The 19,913-nt window shown below is 34.4% G+C and overlaps 1 protein-coding gene across 4 annotated transcripts in view; it reads left to right on the plus strand.

Annotated features, from left to right (window-relative positions):
• Window positions 1-19,913, plus strand: part of LOC106868359 (FMR1 autosomal homolog 1-like) — a 52,457-nt gene that overhangs the window by 15,220 nt on the left and 17,324 nt on the right. For 2 of the 4 annotated variants that reach the window (XM_014913575.3, XM_014913576.3), the window contains exons 3-11: window positions 3,796-3,892; window positions 6,490-6,644; window positions 7,922-7,987; window positions 8,136-8,229; window positions 8,312-8,428; window positions 9,067-9,234; window positions 9,706-9,784; window positions 12,451-12,560; window positions 17,173-17,238. In XM_014913575.3, the coding sequence (XP_014769061.1) occupies window positions 3,796-3,892; window positions 6,490-6,644; window positions 7,922-7,987; window positions 8,136-8,229; window positions 8,312-8,428; window positions 9,067-9,234; window positions 9,706-9,784; window positions 12,451-12,560; window positions 17,173-17,238 (952 nt within the window). The remainder of the gene's footprint in view (window positions 1-3,795; window positions 3,893-6,489; window positions 6,645-7,921; window positions 7,988-8,135; window positions 8,230-8,311; window positions 8,429-9,066; window positions 9,235-9,705; window positions 9,785-12,450; window positions 12,561-17,172; window positions 17,239-19,913) is intronic. The other 2 variants (XM_014913577.3, XM_089337569.1) reach the window with 1 other exon arrangement.

A 19,913-nucleotide genomic window follows, 5' to 3' on the forward strand; every position in this document is an offset into this window, starting at 1 on the left:
GCAGGCTGGTAATGAGAGGTTTAGTAAGAAAATAGGTAATTGGCAAACTTCAACAAAATATCTGGGAGTCTGTTGGATAAACTTTGCTGGGTTTATATATATATATGTATATTTATATTTATAATGTTAACACTGCTCCTACACCTTAAATATCATCTCACTGCTTTCTGATGTATTCTCCTCCCTGAGCCTATCCTATATCCCTCACGTTACCCCTCTCCATACTGGTATTTCCCATCAGCTGCACTCCCACCCCTGTTCATCACTCATTACACTCACCTCTACCCCTATCTCTAACTATCTGTTACTCTCCCCTCACATTCTTATGAAACTACCCCCTTCCCTCCACCAATCCACTGTCTAGCTTCTTTTACACCCGCCTTCTTGTATCTTGAGATACTCTGGCATCCCCGTCACCACCTCTATCTTCTTTCCAACTACTGACACCCAGTTATATAATGCAGGGTAGCCTTGTATCTCTTCTATAACATGACACTTTGGTTTCGTTCTCTCTCTCTTTCTCTACTGTACTTCAGTTTATCAACCTGGCATAGAACCATCTCCCCTCTCTCCCTCTCAAATACTACCCCCCCCCCATTTAGTCAGGAGGGTTTCCCCTTGGTCTTATTGGTCTTGCAAGTTACTTAGCAACCTCACTAGTGTTGGTCACATGAAACCCAGTACCCTCAGTAAAGGGGTTGGCATTAGGAAAGGCATCCAGCAGTTGAAGCTGTGCCAAAGCTGATATTGGAACTTGATGATGCAGTCCTGTAGCTTGCCAGATCCTGTCAAACTGTCCAACACATGCCAGTATGAAAACGGATGTTAAATTAGGTTAAATTGTCCCTGAGGATAATTGAATAATTAGCCCTTTAGCATTTAGATTCTGTTAAATGGAATGCTTATTTATTCACATTGTTTTGAATTAAACCTGAAATATCTTGTAGCTTCAAGAGTTTGTTGATATGGTAGTTTATTTTGTGAATGAAATTCTAGGAGTAGGTGTGAGGGGCCTGGTTTGGCCTGTTTCAACATAAAGCAAGTAGGAAATTTGTGCTGGATATGGTCAGTTTGAATACTAGAGTTTAAGATACTTCGGTGAACTGGATGAAGGCTTTGACGTACAAATAATAAACATTGATGAAAAAGTATTACTTAGCTCTTTATTTTGAGCATCTTGCTATAAACTGCATGGCTATTTATTGTTGGTGATAAGATAATGTGGAATGTGTAGAGAACATAAACATTTATTTGGTGAGGCACCATGTCCCCAAGCATATATACTGTCTCTTCATTTAAATCCTTTAGCATTCAGATTATTCTATCAAATGTAATATTTATTGACATTGTAATCCCATTATCTCATGGCTTCCTGGTTTTGATGTAATTGTTTTTTTAGTATGTCATTGTAGAGTAGGTGTGAGAGGCTACAGAGGAGAAAACTCATATGCCAACACGATGCACCTAAACATGCTAAAAGTTAATTTCTTTCTACTGAAGAGATCCAAATAGATAAAAATAATTACTGAGGGACTTTCTAATTGAAATGAAAAAAGAAATGTAGAAAGATTATATGCTTTTGGTATAATACTTTATTCCATTGGATCTAAATTTACCTCATTTTGACTCCTGTTAAGATGGGTCTCTCTTTTGCTGTAGAAAGGAACAAACAACCTGTGAAAGAAGTGCTTACATTTTCCAAAAAAATATTGGTATTGGTTGTGAGTATATATGAATAAGAGACTTGCTTAGACATGCATGGTTTAAACACTCTGCTGGAGACAGCTTTATCTAAATTTCTACAACTGAAGCTGCAAAAGTTAGTTCTCCAGAAAGACAATAAAATTGAGCTCTTCTAATCTGCATGTAAATTTATGGTTTTTTTTCTACACAACTGATGAACTATGAACAAAAATTACTTCCTTTTAGTGAAATGCTTTCTTTATATATCTCTTATCGCTCTCTTTCAAAATCTGTTTTCATTCTGGTGTGATAGTTGCATCTATATTGCGAATATTGATGACTTTATTGAGGTAACAAAAGAAAACAATCAAGTGAAGACAAATTTAAAATAGACTCCCATGAAGACGATTTTTTGCCTTACAATAGAAAGGAATGAACCACCAATGAAAGAGCTTACGTGCGTATGCACACACCTAGATACAGGCAAGACTGTGTCGTTAAGTTTGTTCCACAACCCTATGTCTTTCGATTCAGTTCCTCTGTGCTGCACTTCAGGCAAGCATCTTCTATCATCCTAGCTTACAAATGTCTTGTGAAGGATTTTTTGTTGACAGAAACTAGATTAAACCTATTGTGTGTGTTTTACATTTGTCAACAAATTATCTACTGGTTTTCTGCTTTCAAAAATGTATTTAGTCAGAGATTTCTTTCTTGGCAAACAGATATGGGTTAATAATAACAGGCAGGACATCTGGCTGTAAAACAATTCCTCAGAAATATATCTAACCCATGCTAGCATGGAAAAATGAATGTAAAAGCAAATGGAGAGAGAATGTGTTTTATATGTGTGTGTGCATATACTTAGAAGCATATATACTTATGTTGCTTTAGGTCAAGATGAATGAGAGAGAAGTGCTCAATATATGTTGTAGAGAATGTTACTTATTTTATTGAAACTGAAAGTTTGTTTTGTGACTCAAGTTTCACACTGCTGATGCTCAGGTAAAACTTCAGATTGCAGTTGCAGTGTAAAACTTGAGTTGGTACGGTGATTGGCATTAGAACATCAGATAAAATGCTTAGTGTTATTCATTCCGATCCTCTGTACTGAGTTAGCTTCCATCTCTTTGGCATCAGTAAAGTACCGTTTGACAATGTTTCTTTTCTCTCACTCTCTGGCAGAAATCCGCTATGGTTAAGGATGCCCTCTGCCAAGTTTAGATAACCAAGATACTGTGTAACACAGTCAGTGCTATCTTAAAATAGGTGTTATAGCTGCTGTAACACGGGCTCAGGAAATGTATCCATTAAATTTATATCCATAGGGGTTGGTTGGGGTGTGCACTTTTCCTCGGGATGTTATCTGGATTTGGTAGTATGTATATAATATATAGATATATACAGAGGTAGAAAGTGGGAGTCAGCCTCAAGGTATCTTATACAAATGTCTTCAATAACCCCAGGTCAACCAATGCCTTATGTGTTAATCTGGTAAACAGGTACAATATGGAGGCCCATTAAAAGATGATGATGTCTGGTAAGTTGAATGTGTTAGCTCTCTAGTTGAGTTTACTATTATAAAATATAAAGTTTGATGACTTGGTTTAAATATGTAAGCAGTGTCTTGCCAGATGGTTCAAACATATTGATAGCATACGTGGTAGTGTGCATATTTATTGGAATAGTAAGCTACTCATCTCTTTTCTGGTTGTTTTCTCTGATAATTTACTACAAGTATATTCTCTAAGTTGTCTTCAAGAACTTGTGAATACCCTTTTCAAGTTGCACTATGGGGAGGGGCCATTTCTTCAGAACATCACCAGGGTTTGGTAGCATTTATGATGCTGTGTGTATGTATTTGAAATATGATATACATTGTTGTATCGTATTTCAAATATATCTTCAGAACAACTCGGGAGGGGGAAGTTCTTGGTCAGGATTCATATGTTCTTTAATTTTGATAAGGGAAACCAAAAACAATGTTATCAGTGAAAGGAATGTGATGTATATAAATGTGACAGTTTTTGAATATTCCTTCACATTTTCTTCAGTTCTTCAAAATGGTTTATATTGTCATTTGAGATTTAATTTTTTTTTTTTTCTTTGTTATAGTACATTGCCCGAGAAAAGAGTTAAATTCTCTGAAGTCCGGTTACCTCCAAAGGAAATGCCCCCCAAGTTGGATTACAAAGTTGATGATAATGTTGAGGTAAGTTATAAACTAAATGTAAAGAAATAACATTGTTTGCTATTAATCGTTTTTGATACCAACTTGTCTGAGACTGCACTGGATTCTAAGATATCCAGTTATCTCTGGAAACCTGCATATGACATACAGGTATCAGCATACCAAGAAGAGATATTATCAACCAACTTGTGAAAGACACTGGATATCAGGTTAAGGATATGAAGACTGCTATGAAAGACCAGGACATCTTGCATGGAATAATTACATTGGTCCAAGCAAGTTGGCCAGCTGTGTAGATATATAGATTCTTCTTTCATGGCAAAGCAACTAGTTTTATAGCATGACATGTGCACATTATCCAATGTTAAATTTATAGTTCCTGTTACTGGGATATTGAAAACTTTTGGTGTCCAGGTGGGAATTTTTGCTAATTTTGTTGGTTTCTTGCAGAATTTTGAAGAATTTATAAAATACCCGTATGCTGTATCCACCTGGAATATATTTCATGCTGTCAACACCCCCAAGCATAGGATCACATTTCTATGTTTGCAGTATTAATTTGAAAGCTGTTTATTGGCTTTGTGTGTTTTAACAGTTCTGTAAATGCATTCAGGGCTGAACTCACCTATTTTGACTGCAAAGGGTCATATCAGGATTGGACATCAGCAGCAGTAATTGTTCAGTTCATTTTTGAGTGATAGTAGTATTAATTTTGGTGTTATTATATATCTCTAATAACACATACATGTTGCTTTTATTACTTTGAGATAACTTTATATTTTATTTCTTGTGGAGCTGATTTGAGATTTTTAAATACAGTTTGACTTGTGTTTCTGTCGAGGTCTTCACTGCCAACTTAAACAGGCTTCACACTTATTTCCCAGTATATTTTTTGCTAAGATCTCAAGAGAATGATATAGTAAATGAAATTCAACTATTCTTATATTTTTGTTGTGTTTTTGTTTATAGTAGCAATTAGTATCAGGATTGATGGCTATTATTAGATCAGGGCTGAATTTATTTTGTGACACATTAAGAAATCTATCATGCATTGGTACCAATATATTATTATTATTATTATTCTTATATATGTAGTCTTTTTGGCTTCTATGTAATTTCTATGTATACCTAATGACATCAGTGTCATTAGGTATACACCTCTAAATATCTTTTAAAATATATCTATATAAGTACATTTATATGGAAATGTGTATGTAATGTATCTTTCTCCTTATGTGTGTGTGTGTAGAAATGTATCGGTTTGCGTGTGTTTTCATTGGTTTTTATGCCTGTTTTGCCATGGTTTCAACGTACATATTGGGACCTTGTTACACAGCCGGGTGCTCATCCTGTTGCTAACCCTTACATGTTTTTCAGATATTGTTTTATATTCTACAAATCTTTAAAAGTGTATTAACAGGAAAATTCTTTAACTTTGACAGTTGTAGCTCTACACTTTTCAAGTGAAGTCCAGTCACACACACACACACACACACACACACACACACACACTCACACATGTATAGAGTTTGCACTTATAACAAGGGATTGGTTGACCCAGAACTACATTAGAAGATATTTGTCTATGGTGATGTAATGTGCTGTGAAGCTGAACCTGAAACCACATAGTTGAGAAGTGAACCTCTTTATCAAACACATGCATATACACATTCCTCTGTCTCCTGTATTTTTCCACTGTTTAAGAATTAAAAGCAGAACCTCTTCCTAAATACCATATTACCATTTCTGTACTGCCAGATTCCACTCCTGTGAATGGAATTTGTTCCATTGAAATTCTTAAATAGTTAGACCCATATCACATGGTGTACTTTTGGTGAAAATTTAACGTAAGTCGGTAAAGTTCCTTTCACTAGATGAACAAGCCAACTTGAGTTCCCAGTCAACTTCACTATCGCAATGTGTATATCACCCTCATTTAATGTCTATTTTCCATGCTGGCATGGGTTAGATGATTTGACAGGAGCTGGCAAGCCAGAAGACTGCACCAAGCTCTTCTACCTGCTTTTGCAGGGTTTTTACAATTGAATGTCCTTCCTAACACCAACCACTTTACAAATAGACAGGGTGTTTTTTATGTAGCAGCAGCACCGGTGAGGTCTAATTTGGCATGGTTTCTATGGCTGGATGTCCTTCCTAACACCAACCACTTTACAGAGTGGATTGGGTGCTTTTTATGTGACACCAGCTGGAACAAAATCACCAAATAACTTACAAGCCCCCCCCCAACTGGAACATGGGGAGTAGTATTGAAGGAGGTGGCTTTGTACTAGGTGGTGAGAGGTCAGAGTATGGAGAGACGGAAATGGAGTGTCTTGCAGTAAAGGAAATATGTGGCTACCTCATAGGAGGTATTGTTGTGAGACAATGAATATTCTTGTGTCTATGTGGTGGTATGTTTTAGGGGTGTTTGTTTTGTACATCCTAGCATAGATGTTCATTCACAAATTGTTTTTTTTGTGTGTGTGTGTGTGTGTGTGTGTATGCTATATGTATACACATACACACATTTGTTAGTGTATCCTTGTCTGCTGCCTGCTGACTTATGCATTCATGCTCACACTCTTGAAATTCTGTTTACCATTTCTTTGTACTTTCAGGCACTTAGTAGATCAGCGGCTGATGACATGATAGGTTGGTGGCCGTCCAAAATAAAAATGTTGAAAGGTGATTTTGTTGTAGTTGAATATTCAGGTTTTGAGTCTTCAAACACAGACATTCTTCCTTTGGAAAGGATTCGGCCTTTAAATGAAAAGTGAGTAGAAAATTTTGTTAGTAAAAGATTATTTTCCTTCTGTAAGTTTCTCATATTGCAATTTTTTTTGGTCACTTTTAAATCGTGCACTATTTTATGAGTTATTTGCCAAAACTGGCCTCGCCTACTCTGGTGCTACATGTCGTCTACCTAGCCGGCTCCTATCACACCATCCAACCCATGCCAGCATGGATGACAGACATTAAACAATGATGGTGATGATTTGAAGTAATTGCTGATTATTTACACTTTAGCAATCAAATTTGTTAAATGTGATGCTTATTCATATTCTTTTGAATCGATCTTGCCTTATCTTGCACCTTTGAGATTTTGATTGTTTATTTTTAAAAAGACATTAATAGGTTAGGTGTGAGGGGTAGGATCAAGCCAGTTTGAACATAAAACAGCTAGAATATTTGTGCTAGATATGGCTGGTTTCAGTGCTAAAGGGCTTAAATAAAAATTGTGGGTTTAAATCCAACCTCCCATGTAGAGAAGTGGCATTAATTGCCAGAAAGGTTACAATAACTGACTTGCAGTGGCCTTTAATTCCAAATAACCAGATATGTTATGACATGGTTTGGAACTCTGATAACAAAACTCCTGCCAGAATAATTCTTGTTGATAGTTAACTGCATTCTGAGAAGAAAGGTAACCTTATGTAAAGATGCAGCACATTTCTTCATCTTAGTGGAGTTGAAAGTTATGAGCTTTGTTTGGGATTAGAAGAAAATGAATCAGGGTAGAAATAAGTGTCTAGGTTTATATGAAGAAAAAGAAGGTTGAATGGTTGCTATTGGCAATAGAAAAAGAAATCAAGAAAGTTTATGGAGGTGCCTGAAATAAAAGTGAATTCTAGTGCAGGTTTGTTAGATGAGACAAAATGTCTTTCTCTGAATGTAAACTAGAGAGAGATGAAAGTTGTCTCTTTAATGATGTTGAAGCTTTCACTGAAATGCAGCGATGTTTTGTTGACGTCTAACTTGTGACAATAAGTCATTCTTAGACCCTACTAAATGTTTGGTGAGATTTAGTTGACTGCACTGAAAGCCTGCTATACTGTTTGGCCGGCTTGAAATGATGGCTTAGTGAAAATGTTGCAACTACTGATCAGTAAGGATTAATCTTTATTGTAGATTCAGAGCCAAAAAAAGTCATCTAACATAGCTTCCAATTTTATTTTTGTTTATCTATAAATTTTATTTTAAATCAAATAATTTTGTAATTGTCAAGCTGAATGTCCTGAAACAATTCTTTTTCTCTTTCCGTTTGTCTAGTCCCTGTATTTCAAAAGATAGTTTTCGGAAAGCGATTCTTGACGTGCCGTCTGATTTAAGAGAAGTGTAAGTTTTTTTTTCTTTTCTCACTTTTTGTGTGTGTGTGTGTGTCATTTTGTTAATAATTAATTTGTACATTCTATTTCTGTTTTTAAGTGTTCTCAATCAAAAATATTCCAATAAATCTCACAAAATCTCTTGCATTCTTCTTCAGTTGCAGAGAAGAAAGTACATTAGCAGAGTTCAAGAAGCACTGTGGTGCAGCTGTTGTTATATATAATTCAGATGATAATGCATTAGTTGTTGTGGTTAGTATCTGTTTTTGTACTGTTTTTATTCCTTTTTGTTTTGCGTGTATCTATTAAAATCTATTTGTTCTTTTAATTTTAGTCCACTAATTTCTCTGTGATAAAGAAAGCTTCATTGATGGGAGATATGTTTCTGAGGAACTTACGCCAGAAAGTTTTATTAAAACAAAGAACTGAGGAAGCTGTTAAAAAATTACAGGTAAGGAGATTTTGAAAATCATTACTCTTTACTCTTTTACTTGTTTCAGTCATTTGACTGCGGCCATGCCGGAGCACCACCTTTAGTCGAGCAAATCGACCCCGGGACTTATTCTTTGTAAGCCTAGTACTTATTCTATCGGTCACTTTTGCCGAACCGCTAAGTGACGGGGACATAAACACACCAGCATCGGTTGTAAAGCAATGCTAGGGAGACAAACACACACACACACACACACACACACACACACACGCACACATATATACAACGGGCTTCTTTCAGTTTCCGTCTGCCAAATCCACTCAAGGCTTTGGTCGGCCCGAGGCTATAGTAGAAGACACTTGCCCAAGATGCCACGCAGTGGGAATGAACTCGGAACCATGTTGTTGGTAAGCAAGCTACTTACCACACAGCCACTCCTGCGCCATTGTTTTAATTTTTTAAATCTTTTAATTATGATGTGGTTTGCTGTAAATGTTGCAGTTTGTTACTGAATCTGTTCCTATATTTATGCAATCTACTTCACATTTACTTTTTCCAGTAAAGTTCTCTTTCGATTGAATTGCAATGTTCATATTCTTAATTTTCATCAAGGCATTTTATCTAGTTTTTTTTTCTGTTTTGAATCTTTTTTTTAGAGTGCTAAAATTCGGTCTGGTTACATGGAAGAATTTTCTGTTCGAGAAGATTTGATGGGCTTATCTATAGGTACTCATGGCAGTAACATTCAACAAGCTAGAAAAGTACAAGGTATTACAGGAATTGATTTAGATGAAGAATCCTGCACATTTAAGGTTTATGGTGAGGTAAGAAATCTCTTTTATCTACAGTTATTTTTTCATCTGGTAATATTTAGATGTTTTTAATGTCAAAACTATACTTATATAACTGTTAAGCATTTAGTTTTTCTGTGACCATCATTACTTTTACTGTCACACCCAGGTGCTTCTTAACCAGAATTAACACATCCATATATCCAATGAATACTAATAAAATATTTAATGAGAATTCCATTAAAGTAAGTTATTGCTGTGTAACATAGTTAGGCATTAGATGTTCTTTTCAGTTCACCTTTGCATGAAAGCTTAAGGAACCTGTGTTCCAAACATGTCCTTCCTATATCGTGAAAGTAACAAAAAAATATTGTTTTCTTATTTCTTTACAAACCTAATCTAAGTTTTCAGTTATTTTAGAATTCAATTGAAACAGAGATGCATTTTAGTTATAAAAAGAAAAGGTTAAGTCAAGATTTTATTTTCTTAATCTTTCTATTTTAGACTGAAGATGCTGTCCGAGAAGCTAGAAATATGCTTGAATACGCTGAAGAAACTTTTCAAGTTCCACGCGATTTAGTTGGTAAGAATACCTATATTCTCTGATAAAGGACTTCTGTAGAACCTGAATGTTGTAAGATGAATGACTTTTCAAAGTTTGAGTATTTACACATTGTTGGAGCTGCAATTTAACATAAGAGGAGAGGAGAATGCCAAGACTAATTAAATTGCAATTTCTCTTGGTTGTGATGAGGTGTTTTTTTTTCTTTTTTTTTTAAGCTGCTAAAAATATATTTTAACAGCAGTTCAGTCAGCTATATTTTCTCCTGCATAAATTCCTATTTTTTCTAGTCAGAACAAAATCATTATTAAAACAGATTAAATATCACGGATATACAGATATGTCAAGTGCAACCCCAATGAAGAGTATTTATTTTGTTAAACTCTCTCGTGCAACAAATCAGAGATCATTTCTGGAACGAGACTAGCAAACTGAATACTCTGTTAGCATTCACAACAGTTTTGCATATCAGTTAATAATATCTCTCTTTTTTTTAATAAACATAACTTTATGGTTAACTTCGTTTTCAAAACCAATAAACAAATCAATCCCAAGCTGAAACCTATGCTGATAAATTTGTGAGATGTTTTATTGAAGTAAGTGAATTGCCAAATTGTTGGAACGAATGGTATTTAGAAACGGTCTCTTTTTGGTTTTTTTTCTTTTTTAATTATGGTATTATCTAAAGGGTATCATTTACTTAGGGGTTAAAACGGTTTTAGTAACTAAGAATGACTAAACTTGGCTCATGACTCTTACCTTCACTCAAACCCAGTTACAGAATTGTGATCTCTACTGCTCTTGGTCTTAGAACCAAGGATATATCTATGAAAATGTTTATCAATTCGACTTGCTCTCTGAGAGGCAGTGCTACTGATTTTCAGTATGTGAACCTAAGAAGATAATAACTCTGTTCTTGGTAACTGTTTAATTCTTCACAGCAGTCACCTCCTGTCTCATGGGAAAACCTGAATACAGCATTTTCTTGGCTCATTTCACTCGGTTCATATTTATACCTAAGTGTTGTCGGTTAGGCACAGTGATACAGCTGATGACTAGATTGTAGGAATCACTGACAGGTTTTTCAGTTCATTATTGATTCCTCCTTATTTATTGGCCGTGTTTCAGAGTTTAATATTATGTTCACCAAGCCGGTTTTGAAACTTTATGGCTGCTATCTAAGTGATTTTTACTTTGTTACGGAGCTATGAATTTTCTCAACAGTTTGTCTTCTCTTAATCTTTTTCAATATGACAAAGAGGTGTGCTGAATAACTTTGTCTACACCAGTCTCGGGCAACCTGTGGCTCATGGGACTTTCTGAATGGTATACCCAATGGAAAATTACCTTTTGAATTTTTTAGTAATGTGTCCTGCCAAATGATGAGTCATGTCCTCTGTGGCTTGTTTCTTGAAGAAGACTGCCAATTTCTGGTTGACAAAAACATGTTTACGGCTGTCATTAATAGATGTCATCATGACATATGTACAGCTAATCAACAGTTGGGCTTTTTTTTCTTTATACATGGCAGAATTGGTTACGAGATAGATATTCCACTATATTTTCATTTCATTATTAACTGTAGTTAAGGCAGAATCATTAGCACGCTGGATGGTATACTTAGCCGAATTTTATCCATCCTTACATTCTGAGTTCAAATTCTGTCACAGTCGACTTTACCTTTCATCCTTTTGGAGTCGATAAAATAAATACCAGTTGAGTGCTGGGGTCGATGTAGTCAGCTGTCCCCCTCCCCCATATTTCAGGCCTTGTGCCTAGAAAGGATTATTAACTGTAGTTCTCTGGAGAATGTATGTCCTTTAGAAAATAAGCTTTTCTTTTAAATGTTCAAGTTATACTATTGGTTTCTAAGTTGTATACTCCATATTGTTTAAGGTGAAGCTCCATTCCGATAATCTAGGAAATTTATTAGAGTGGTTGGCATTTGTTGGTTAGAAATCTGCATTTTTGTGTTGGATGCAGTTTTGTCTGGATGAGGAGAGAAAGTGTTTCAATCCCAGAGCAATCACAGCTGAATTTTATTAAATCTTTTGCTATATAGATGCAGATGTGGTTGTGTGGTTGTTAAGAAGCTTGCTTCCCTACCATGTGGCATTGAGTTCAGTCCCACTGCATGGCACCTTGTGCAAGTGTCTTCTATTATAGCCGTGGGCCAACCAAAGCCTTGTGAGTGGATTTGGAAAGTGAAAGAACCCATGTGTGTTTGTGTAACTTAGCAGTTTGGCAAAAAAAGACCAATAAAATAAGTGCCAGGCTTCAAAATAGAAATGCTGGGGTCGATTTGTTTGACTAAACCCTTCAATGGCTATAGTTCAGTGACTTCAAACTTAACATGTACGCCTGTCATCACCACACCCACCCTCTGACTACAGTATTTGCAGTTTTTAAGAATGTTGCCATCAAACTGTCCTCCGTGTTAAGAAATAAGGAATTCCAAGGAGAACTATTTGTTATAAAATACAAATTTCTAAACCTTTTAGAACCGTTCAACATATTAACATGAAACAGTTCGTTCTTTTACTAACTTTGTGAAAATTGAAGCAATTTAACTATTGAATTTTACAAAACTTAATTAATTTCAAATTTGTAAAATGCTGAATGTTAAGTATTGTGATTGATTATATCTCATCATAACAAAAAAATATTATTTGCTTTTGAATTTTCAGCTAAGGTTATTGGTAAAAATGGCAGAAATATTCAAGATATTGTTGATAAATCTGGTGTTGTTAGAGTTAAAATTGAAGGTGATAATGAACACGAGGCTCCTAGAGAAGAGGTATGTGTGAACTCTTCACTATTTGTACCTGCTCTGAAGTGAAATTACTTGGCATGGCTTCAGCATTCATACTCTTCAGTAACAATTTAGTTTTAAGCTAGAGATGTGTATATCATTTTGTTTGTATTTTCGTTAAATTGCCCTAATTTCTCAATTTTAATTTCGTTAAATAGTCATTAAGCATCAAATTCTCTGCAGATATTAGTATAGATGTACAGGAGATCTAAGTAGCCTTATTAGGACAAATGATTTGCAGTTTATAGCTTGGAACAGAATCCGTTTTGGGTTATGGGGTTTTTTGTTCTTTTCCTTGGTTTCCTTAAGTGTACTTTAGTGAAATGTAGATGGAAAATATAAGAGCTTTAGTACATTTCAATAAGATCTTAATTTAAATATTGCTTTAAATTGTACATAGCTTGTTCTGCTGTCTACTAGTATGTTGATGTGGTTTTATTTCTGTTGTAGTGTATTGTTCATTGTGAAAAAAAAAGACGGGAAGAAACAATCATGCATTTCAATTGCTTGCTGTGGGATTTATTTTGAACAGATCTAAATATTTTAGTGATTGATAGCTTAGTTGTATTTGTGAAATTTATGGCTTTATCTCTGAATAATTTACTAAACCTTACGTCTTGTGTGAATTTTGTTGTTAATCTTACTGGGGTGACGTACTAAGTTTATTTCCATCACATCAAAGATTGTTTATAAGGATGTTTATATTTTTAGTGTTCTCTCAAAACTGGCAGCTTTTTCACAGCTGCCAGAAATTTACCTTAGTTTTAGTTTTAATTAACTGTAATAAAATAATCATTATATAAAAAATTATTTCATTATAACCACTGTAATTAATGACTTGTTTAGGAGAAATTAAAAATGTACTAGAACATACTTTAAACTCAGTAAACTGGTGACTGTAGATTAGTAATTTTTCAACCATGTTACTCTTTTTCTTTAATAGTTCAGAGTATCTGATCCATGTCAAGTACTTTTCATTGATTCTAGCAGTTTCTAATGTTAGTCTTTTTAATCTGACTTGAAAACACCTTTTTATTTTTTACTTTTCATTAGCTTATTCAAGTTATTTTAACATACACGTGTGTATGTATGTACATGTGTATGTACGTGTGTGTGTGTAACATGTTTTTATCCTTGTGTGTATTACATATTTGTGTCTGTGTATGAGTGTGTATATTTGTTGTTGTATATGTGTGCAATTTATAAATAAATATTAGCACAAGTTTCCCATGTGAACAGTATTAAATAAATTTTCTATGAATAAATTCAAGAGAACCAAAATAGCAACTCTTCTGTTTAGAAGATTTCCTCATTTGACTACTCAGTAAACCTACTCCTTACTACTCCCCATTTGCCTCCTTGTCTTTTTTTCTCAAATTAAGCATATATATATATATATTTTATGTGTTGTATCAAATAGTGCAGTTAGTATTAAAGGTAAGTGCTTACTATTGCTATTAATGTCTTAGAGAGCTAGAAAGGATGCCCATGACGTAGTGGTTAGAATAATTTGGCTCAGGGTGTTAGATACGCATGGTTTGATTTCCATTAAGAGATTTGAGTTGTAGTTTCTAAATATAAACCTATTTCCTATCATAATAGCAAAGTGGTTCCTCTCCTATTAAACCAGGGCATCCATATGTAAAACAACCTGAAAATGTCGTAGAAATATATACAAACTATCTTAGTAACTGTAGCATGTAAAATAGCATGCGTTACACTAGACATCGTAGAGGAAGTGGTTTAACTGAATTTAATGAATATATACTTCAATTTGCACAAAAGTTTTGCTTTTAATTTATAACACTTGCCAGAGTTGGATCCTATTGGGCTTCAGTATAACGTGGCCCTGTGTAAATATGTACCAGATTGTGTAAGTTAGGTATTAAGTTGCAGGCTGTGTTGTTTTCTTCATTGAGGGATCTGTTTTAAGTCTTAGTTCCTCTCATACAATTGGTCTGTATATCGGGCAGCAAGATGTCTCCAATCATCCCAGTTTTAAGCATATTCCACTGCAACTTCCCAGGTGATGCTAAATTGCTTCAAAGCTTCAGACTGATGGACCAAAGCATAAAAGGAAATTGGTAAACTTATTCCATACTACAGGATATTGTTAGTTTAGATAATGCAATTTTTATCAGAATTGGAACTACAGACACTGTCTCTATTGAAATGACAGCAATAATTTTGTCTCAGGTTTTCTTCACACCTGAGATAGGCTTTGATAGATTTGCACACTATATTGTTGATGGGCGTCGAAAATATTAGGAGTAAATAATCCAACTTAGGTTTAATGATTAGTAATAGCCTCTGAAGAATTTAATGTATGGTTAGGGATTCTACAAGAGTTCATGTTAAATGGATCTTGGAACTTTTATGTAGTGCTAGTCTGATGTGTCTGCAGGCTGGAGAAGAACTTACAAATCGAGATGGTCTACAATTCTTGCAAGTCCTGTTCAGGAAATGGTTTTAAGTAGGAAGGTTTATAAAAAAAGAAACAGTATTCTGTAAGCAAAATATAGAGACGGATGAAGCTAGACTTAAGTGATGTAATTGGTCACAATGAAAGTTTGGGAACTAATGTCAGAAGGAGTTGTTACTTTTGTTGAAAATAAGATATTTCTCTCCATACCAAAGGAGGCAGACATAAGATGCTTTGTGAAAGCTAGCCTTCACTAAATATAGATCCATTAAATGTGCAACATGAGCTGTCATGAAACACCAAGCACATGTAATAACATGGCATTAAGAGGCATTATCCAAGCTATACAAGGGTAGTTCTGTTTACATGGACACAAATTTAATATTTATTACACATGTCGTGTGAAAAAGTCATGTTCTGCTGACAATGGGAAGTGTTTATTCTGGGAAGAGGTGGTGAGGTGAGAACTGAAGACGTCGGGTTTCAAAGACAGGAATCAACGGCTAGATACTGTATTGGGGAAATATTGCAATGATTTGTAGTTATTGAATGCTGTTTATTCAGTGATGAAAATTTAGCTCGTGCTCTTTACATATGTAAAGAGGGTGGGACTGATTGATGGTAGTGGGTAATCTATGGCCCATTCTCTTTTGGATTCACCTTATGCATCACCAAGATTGGGAATCCTACTAACAAAGTTGTCAACAGAACTAGACTATGCGACACTCCACTATTGAATGATTCAATAATTGAACGCTAATAAAACTACCTTGACCCTACATCAAGACTGTGTTTAATATTCCAAAGGCTGCGACCTGTGAAATGTTTTCAAGGACCCTTAATATTACTAGTGTGGGTCCCCAATTTACTATTTTGCTAGCACGTGCCCCCCCCCCCCAAATCGTATTCCCTTCCCCGAGTGGTCATATGGACCTCAGTTGGGAACTACTTGTCTAGTAGGATCAAGAGCATTGTGTGTGTGTGTGATTCCTACAGTTGGTTGAGTTGATGGTGATGGCTTTCTGGTTGAAAGGTTGTCAATAGAGTTTCCTTTGTCTAGACATCCACCAAGATAGAACTTTGATATGTCCAACCCACCCATCTGTAAAAGTTATTGAAAACTACAACCTGCCACAGAACATTTAGCAGTATAACAATTCATGAGGAATACTTTTTGGCTGGCAGTTTAAGGCAAAACCCTTTCCTGGAAGGTTGGAGATGAGTACATTCTCTTAAGTGACCTTATTCTAACTAAAATACATTTCCATATTATCTAGAGCTGAACCCATCTAGCTTAAGGAATCAATACAACTGTATTTGTGTAATTAAATAAAACACATTGTATGTATGTGTATGTGTGTGCAATTTTTTAATCGTGGTTTTACATTTACACATTTGCAAAAATGCATAAACTAGTTTGTGGTTGCAGATGCACAAATGAGTGCATCTGTAATTAATTTTCAATTAATATGTGTATTAAATTCATATAAATATTGACTTAGCTTTTGTTAATTTGAAATGATTTCTGTAATTATTTCTTTTGCATTTTCAGAACGTCTTAGATTAACAATTATTCCATTGTCTATGTCAGTTTATGGAGAGAGGAATTTTCATTAAGGCCTAATTATGATTGATGAGTTAGTTGGTTAAGGTATAGCTGTCACAGCATAAAATATTTAACGTACATCCCTCTCTTAAATTACTTCAACATTAATTTTTATTTGCCATAATTTAACCCAAAACTAGAACTGTTTAATGTTGTAGCTTTTTTTAACGAAGAATTGATGTAATGTTTTATTGTTTATTTTCTTTAGGGCAATATTTGCATATTACTGTATGAATTTGTGCATGTATGTGTGTATTATACATGTGTTTTATTTATTTGTGTTTTATATATTTATGTGTGTATTATATTTGGGTGTATTACATATTTGTGTGTATTTATTTATTTGTGTGTGTATTATATATGTGTATAATTATATATGTGTATAATTATGCGTGTATCATATGTATGCGTGTATCGTATGTATTATATATGTATGGATGTGTGTATTTTATATATATATGTATGTATAATTCTATCTTCTCTTCAGTAAGGAGCATATGACTTAGTTTTTCGGTGGGGTTTTTGTTCTAATCTTTGATCCCAGTCTCATACTCGGTCAATATTTTCAGCTCCTAGGAATGCATAGCCTGGATGTTGCTAGCGTCCCTCTGTCCGCACCTAACGATATGAGTCAGGTCAGAAACTTTAATACATGTATTTTATCAACAATATTCCTTTTGCTTGTCTTCTTTCTAAGAGTCTGTTGTGAGTTAAATCTGGTATCTTGCCCTCAATATTTACTATGTTCATATTATAGTCTATGCAGACTCTTTATTCTTCAAGCTTATATTAACTTCAATGCAGTAACACAACATTTAAAGTAATTAGTGTCTAACCGTTTTGATACCAACCTATCAGACACTGCTCCTTATCCCTTGTTACCAATCTGTCTGAAATTCCCTCATAAATGTACATATTTCAAGATCACATCTTATTATTTAATAATATGCGTAGCTGAACACTTTTAAGTTCCACATGCCAGTTAAACAACCAACAGGTTATAATTATTTTGTTAAAATTTCACTCAATTCTTGATTTATTTTGAAAATTAATTTAAACATTGAAGCAGTCAATTCATGTTATAAAAATGATGAAAGGGTTCAAGTATATATTATAGGGAGCTTTTATTTTTATATTCTTTGTAGTTTAATGAAGATGTGGGACAGTAGCCATGATATTTGCCAGCCTTCTGAGACTGGTGAGATTGATATATGGTCAACTTTAATGTCTGTAAGCCATTGTCTGCAGGAAAAATGTGGTTGGGAAGGAATTCCAGGAGTGGAGTAGGGTTAGTAATAGTCTGTGAAGGAAGTATTGGGGAAAAGTGATCTGTTGCATAACTCAACCATCCATGGGCTGGGGGTGAAACAAGAGATGACAAGTGTAGCAGGGATGAGTGTCTTGGTTAAATGTAATTTTGAGCAGTACAAAGGTGCTGATGCTGTCGTTGCTGTTGTTGTAGTGATAGAATAGGTAGAGAAATGAGATGGGACGGGGTATTTGACCCAGAGGTTGTAGTGATAGAATAGGTAGAGAAATGAGATGGGACGGGGTATTTGATCCAGAGGTTGTAGTGTATGGCTGAATAAATTATTGGCTATCATTCAAATTGTAGGGTATTGAGCATGACTAGAAATAGTGGGTTTATGTTTGGGTTAGGAGCCACTTTGGTCTACCACCTTTTCTTAAATGTATTACTAAGTTATTTACAATATCATACATAAGATACTGTACAAAGATTAAAAAAAAAAATTTTATAATGGCAAGTTTCATATTTTTTTACTGTTATTTTTTTTTTTTTAAAGCAAATCATATAAATGTATTTTGGTTGATGTGTTAAAAATACAAATATATCATTCTGAAATAAGTATTTTATTTTACTTAACATTCATAAAATATTCTTTTATATTTTAAAATGAACTCCACATTAATTGCATCATTTTATTTTACCAGAAAAATACAATGTACACATTGTAGTACAACATAAGTTTCAGGTAAACTGGTTTCAAATCTTAGCTATCACCACCAAAATGCATCATATGTTCTCATTTCTTTCTTTGGGAATCTTAGACTTTGTGCTTGTGTATGAAATTGGTATATTTTGAAAATAATTTCTCTGACACAGATCATATAGGTTCATAAAAATGGGGAATATTATTGTATAACTTTTATGGCTTCCTCTATGAAAATGTGAATGCATACAACAAAGATTTGCTGTGCTTCAAGTTACAGACCCTATTTTGCTATTCTTACCATGTGAAACAATAATTGGTCTGTTTGCAACTTGTAGCCAACAATTGCCATCTAAAAGAAATTAGACTGCAAAATTAATAAATTGAAACTTTCACTACAACTTAGGAAATTGTGTTAGGACTGAATTTGGACGATTAACCATTGTGGCTTATTTTTTTCTTGGACATCGTTATTCAAATTATTCTTTATGGCAGTAAACTGGTAGAATTGCTACTGCACCAGACAAAATGCATTTCTTCTGGCTTTGTGTTTTGAGTATAAATTCCACCAAGCTTAACTTTGTCTTTCATCCTTTTGGGGTTGATGAAATAAAGTACCAGTTGAGCACTGGGGTCAATGTAATTGACTAGTATCCCCTACCCCAAAATTTCAGGCCTTGTGTCTATAGTAGAAATAGTGAGTTGGAAAACTGGAGCTTGTGATAATGCAGACAATCGGGTAGAAAACATAGGAAATAATACTTTTGCATTCTCATGTGATGTGTGATGATATGTAGCATGAAATGTAGTTGGTATCTGGTCGTGGATAGCAGCTGTTAAAGAAAAATAGTGTATATTGTATGTAGAATATGAATGTGAGAGAGGTAAAATAAGGAAGGTTAGTAATGACTGTAGCAAGATTACATATTCTTCCTGATAGTTAACTGAAGAGATAGCAATTGTTGATGATAGAGAAGATAAACATGGATTTAAGACTAGGCTGGAAATATTAGGTGAAGTAGATCTGGGATTCACAGTTGAGAAAGGCAGGATTAAAAATTAGAAAAAGCTGATGAATTAATAATATTTCTTATGTATGAAATGACTTGTTAATAATAATTATAATTTTCTGTTCTGTTAACCTTGTATTGATATCTACTATTGGTTTTGATTAGTTTAATCTTTATTTATCATCAGGTGTGTCATTTTTGGATGTGTATGTAACACCCTAACTGGTGTCTAGCTATGAATTTTATTTCTAAAATAAGTGTAATAACATTCTATCCATGATACCACATGTTGTACACGTGTAAATATTGTGGATATACATTGTCAAGAGGAGGTTAACGATCCAATGT

Source organism: Octopus bimaculoides, chromosome 19 (assembly GCF_046866305.1).
Source record: "Octopus bimaculoides isolate indiv1 chromosome 19, ASM4686630v1, whole genome shotgun sequence".
NCBI lineage: Eukaryota > Metazoa > Mollusca > Cephalopoda > Octopoda > Octopodidae > Octopus > Octopus bimaculoides.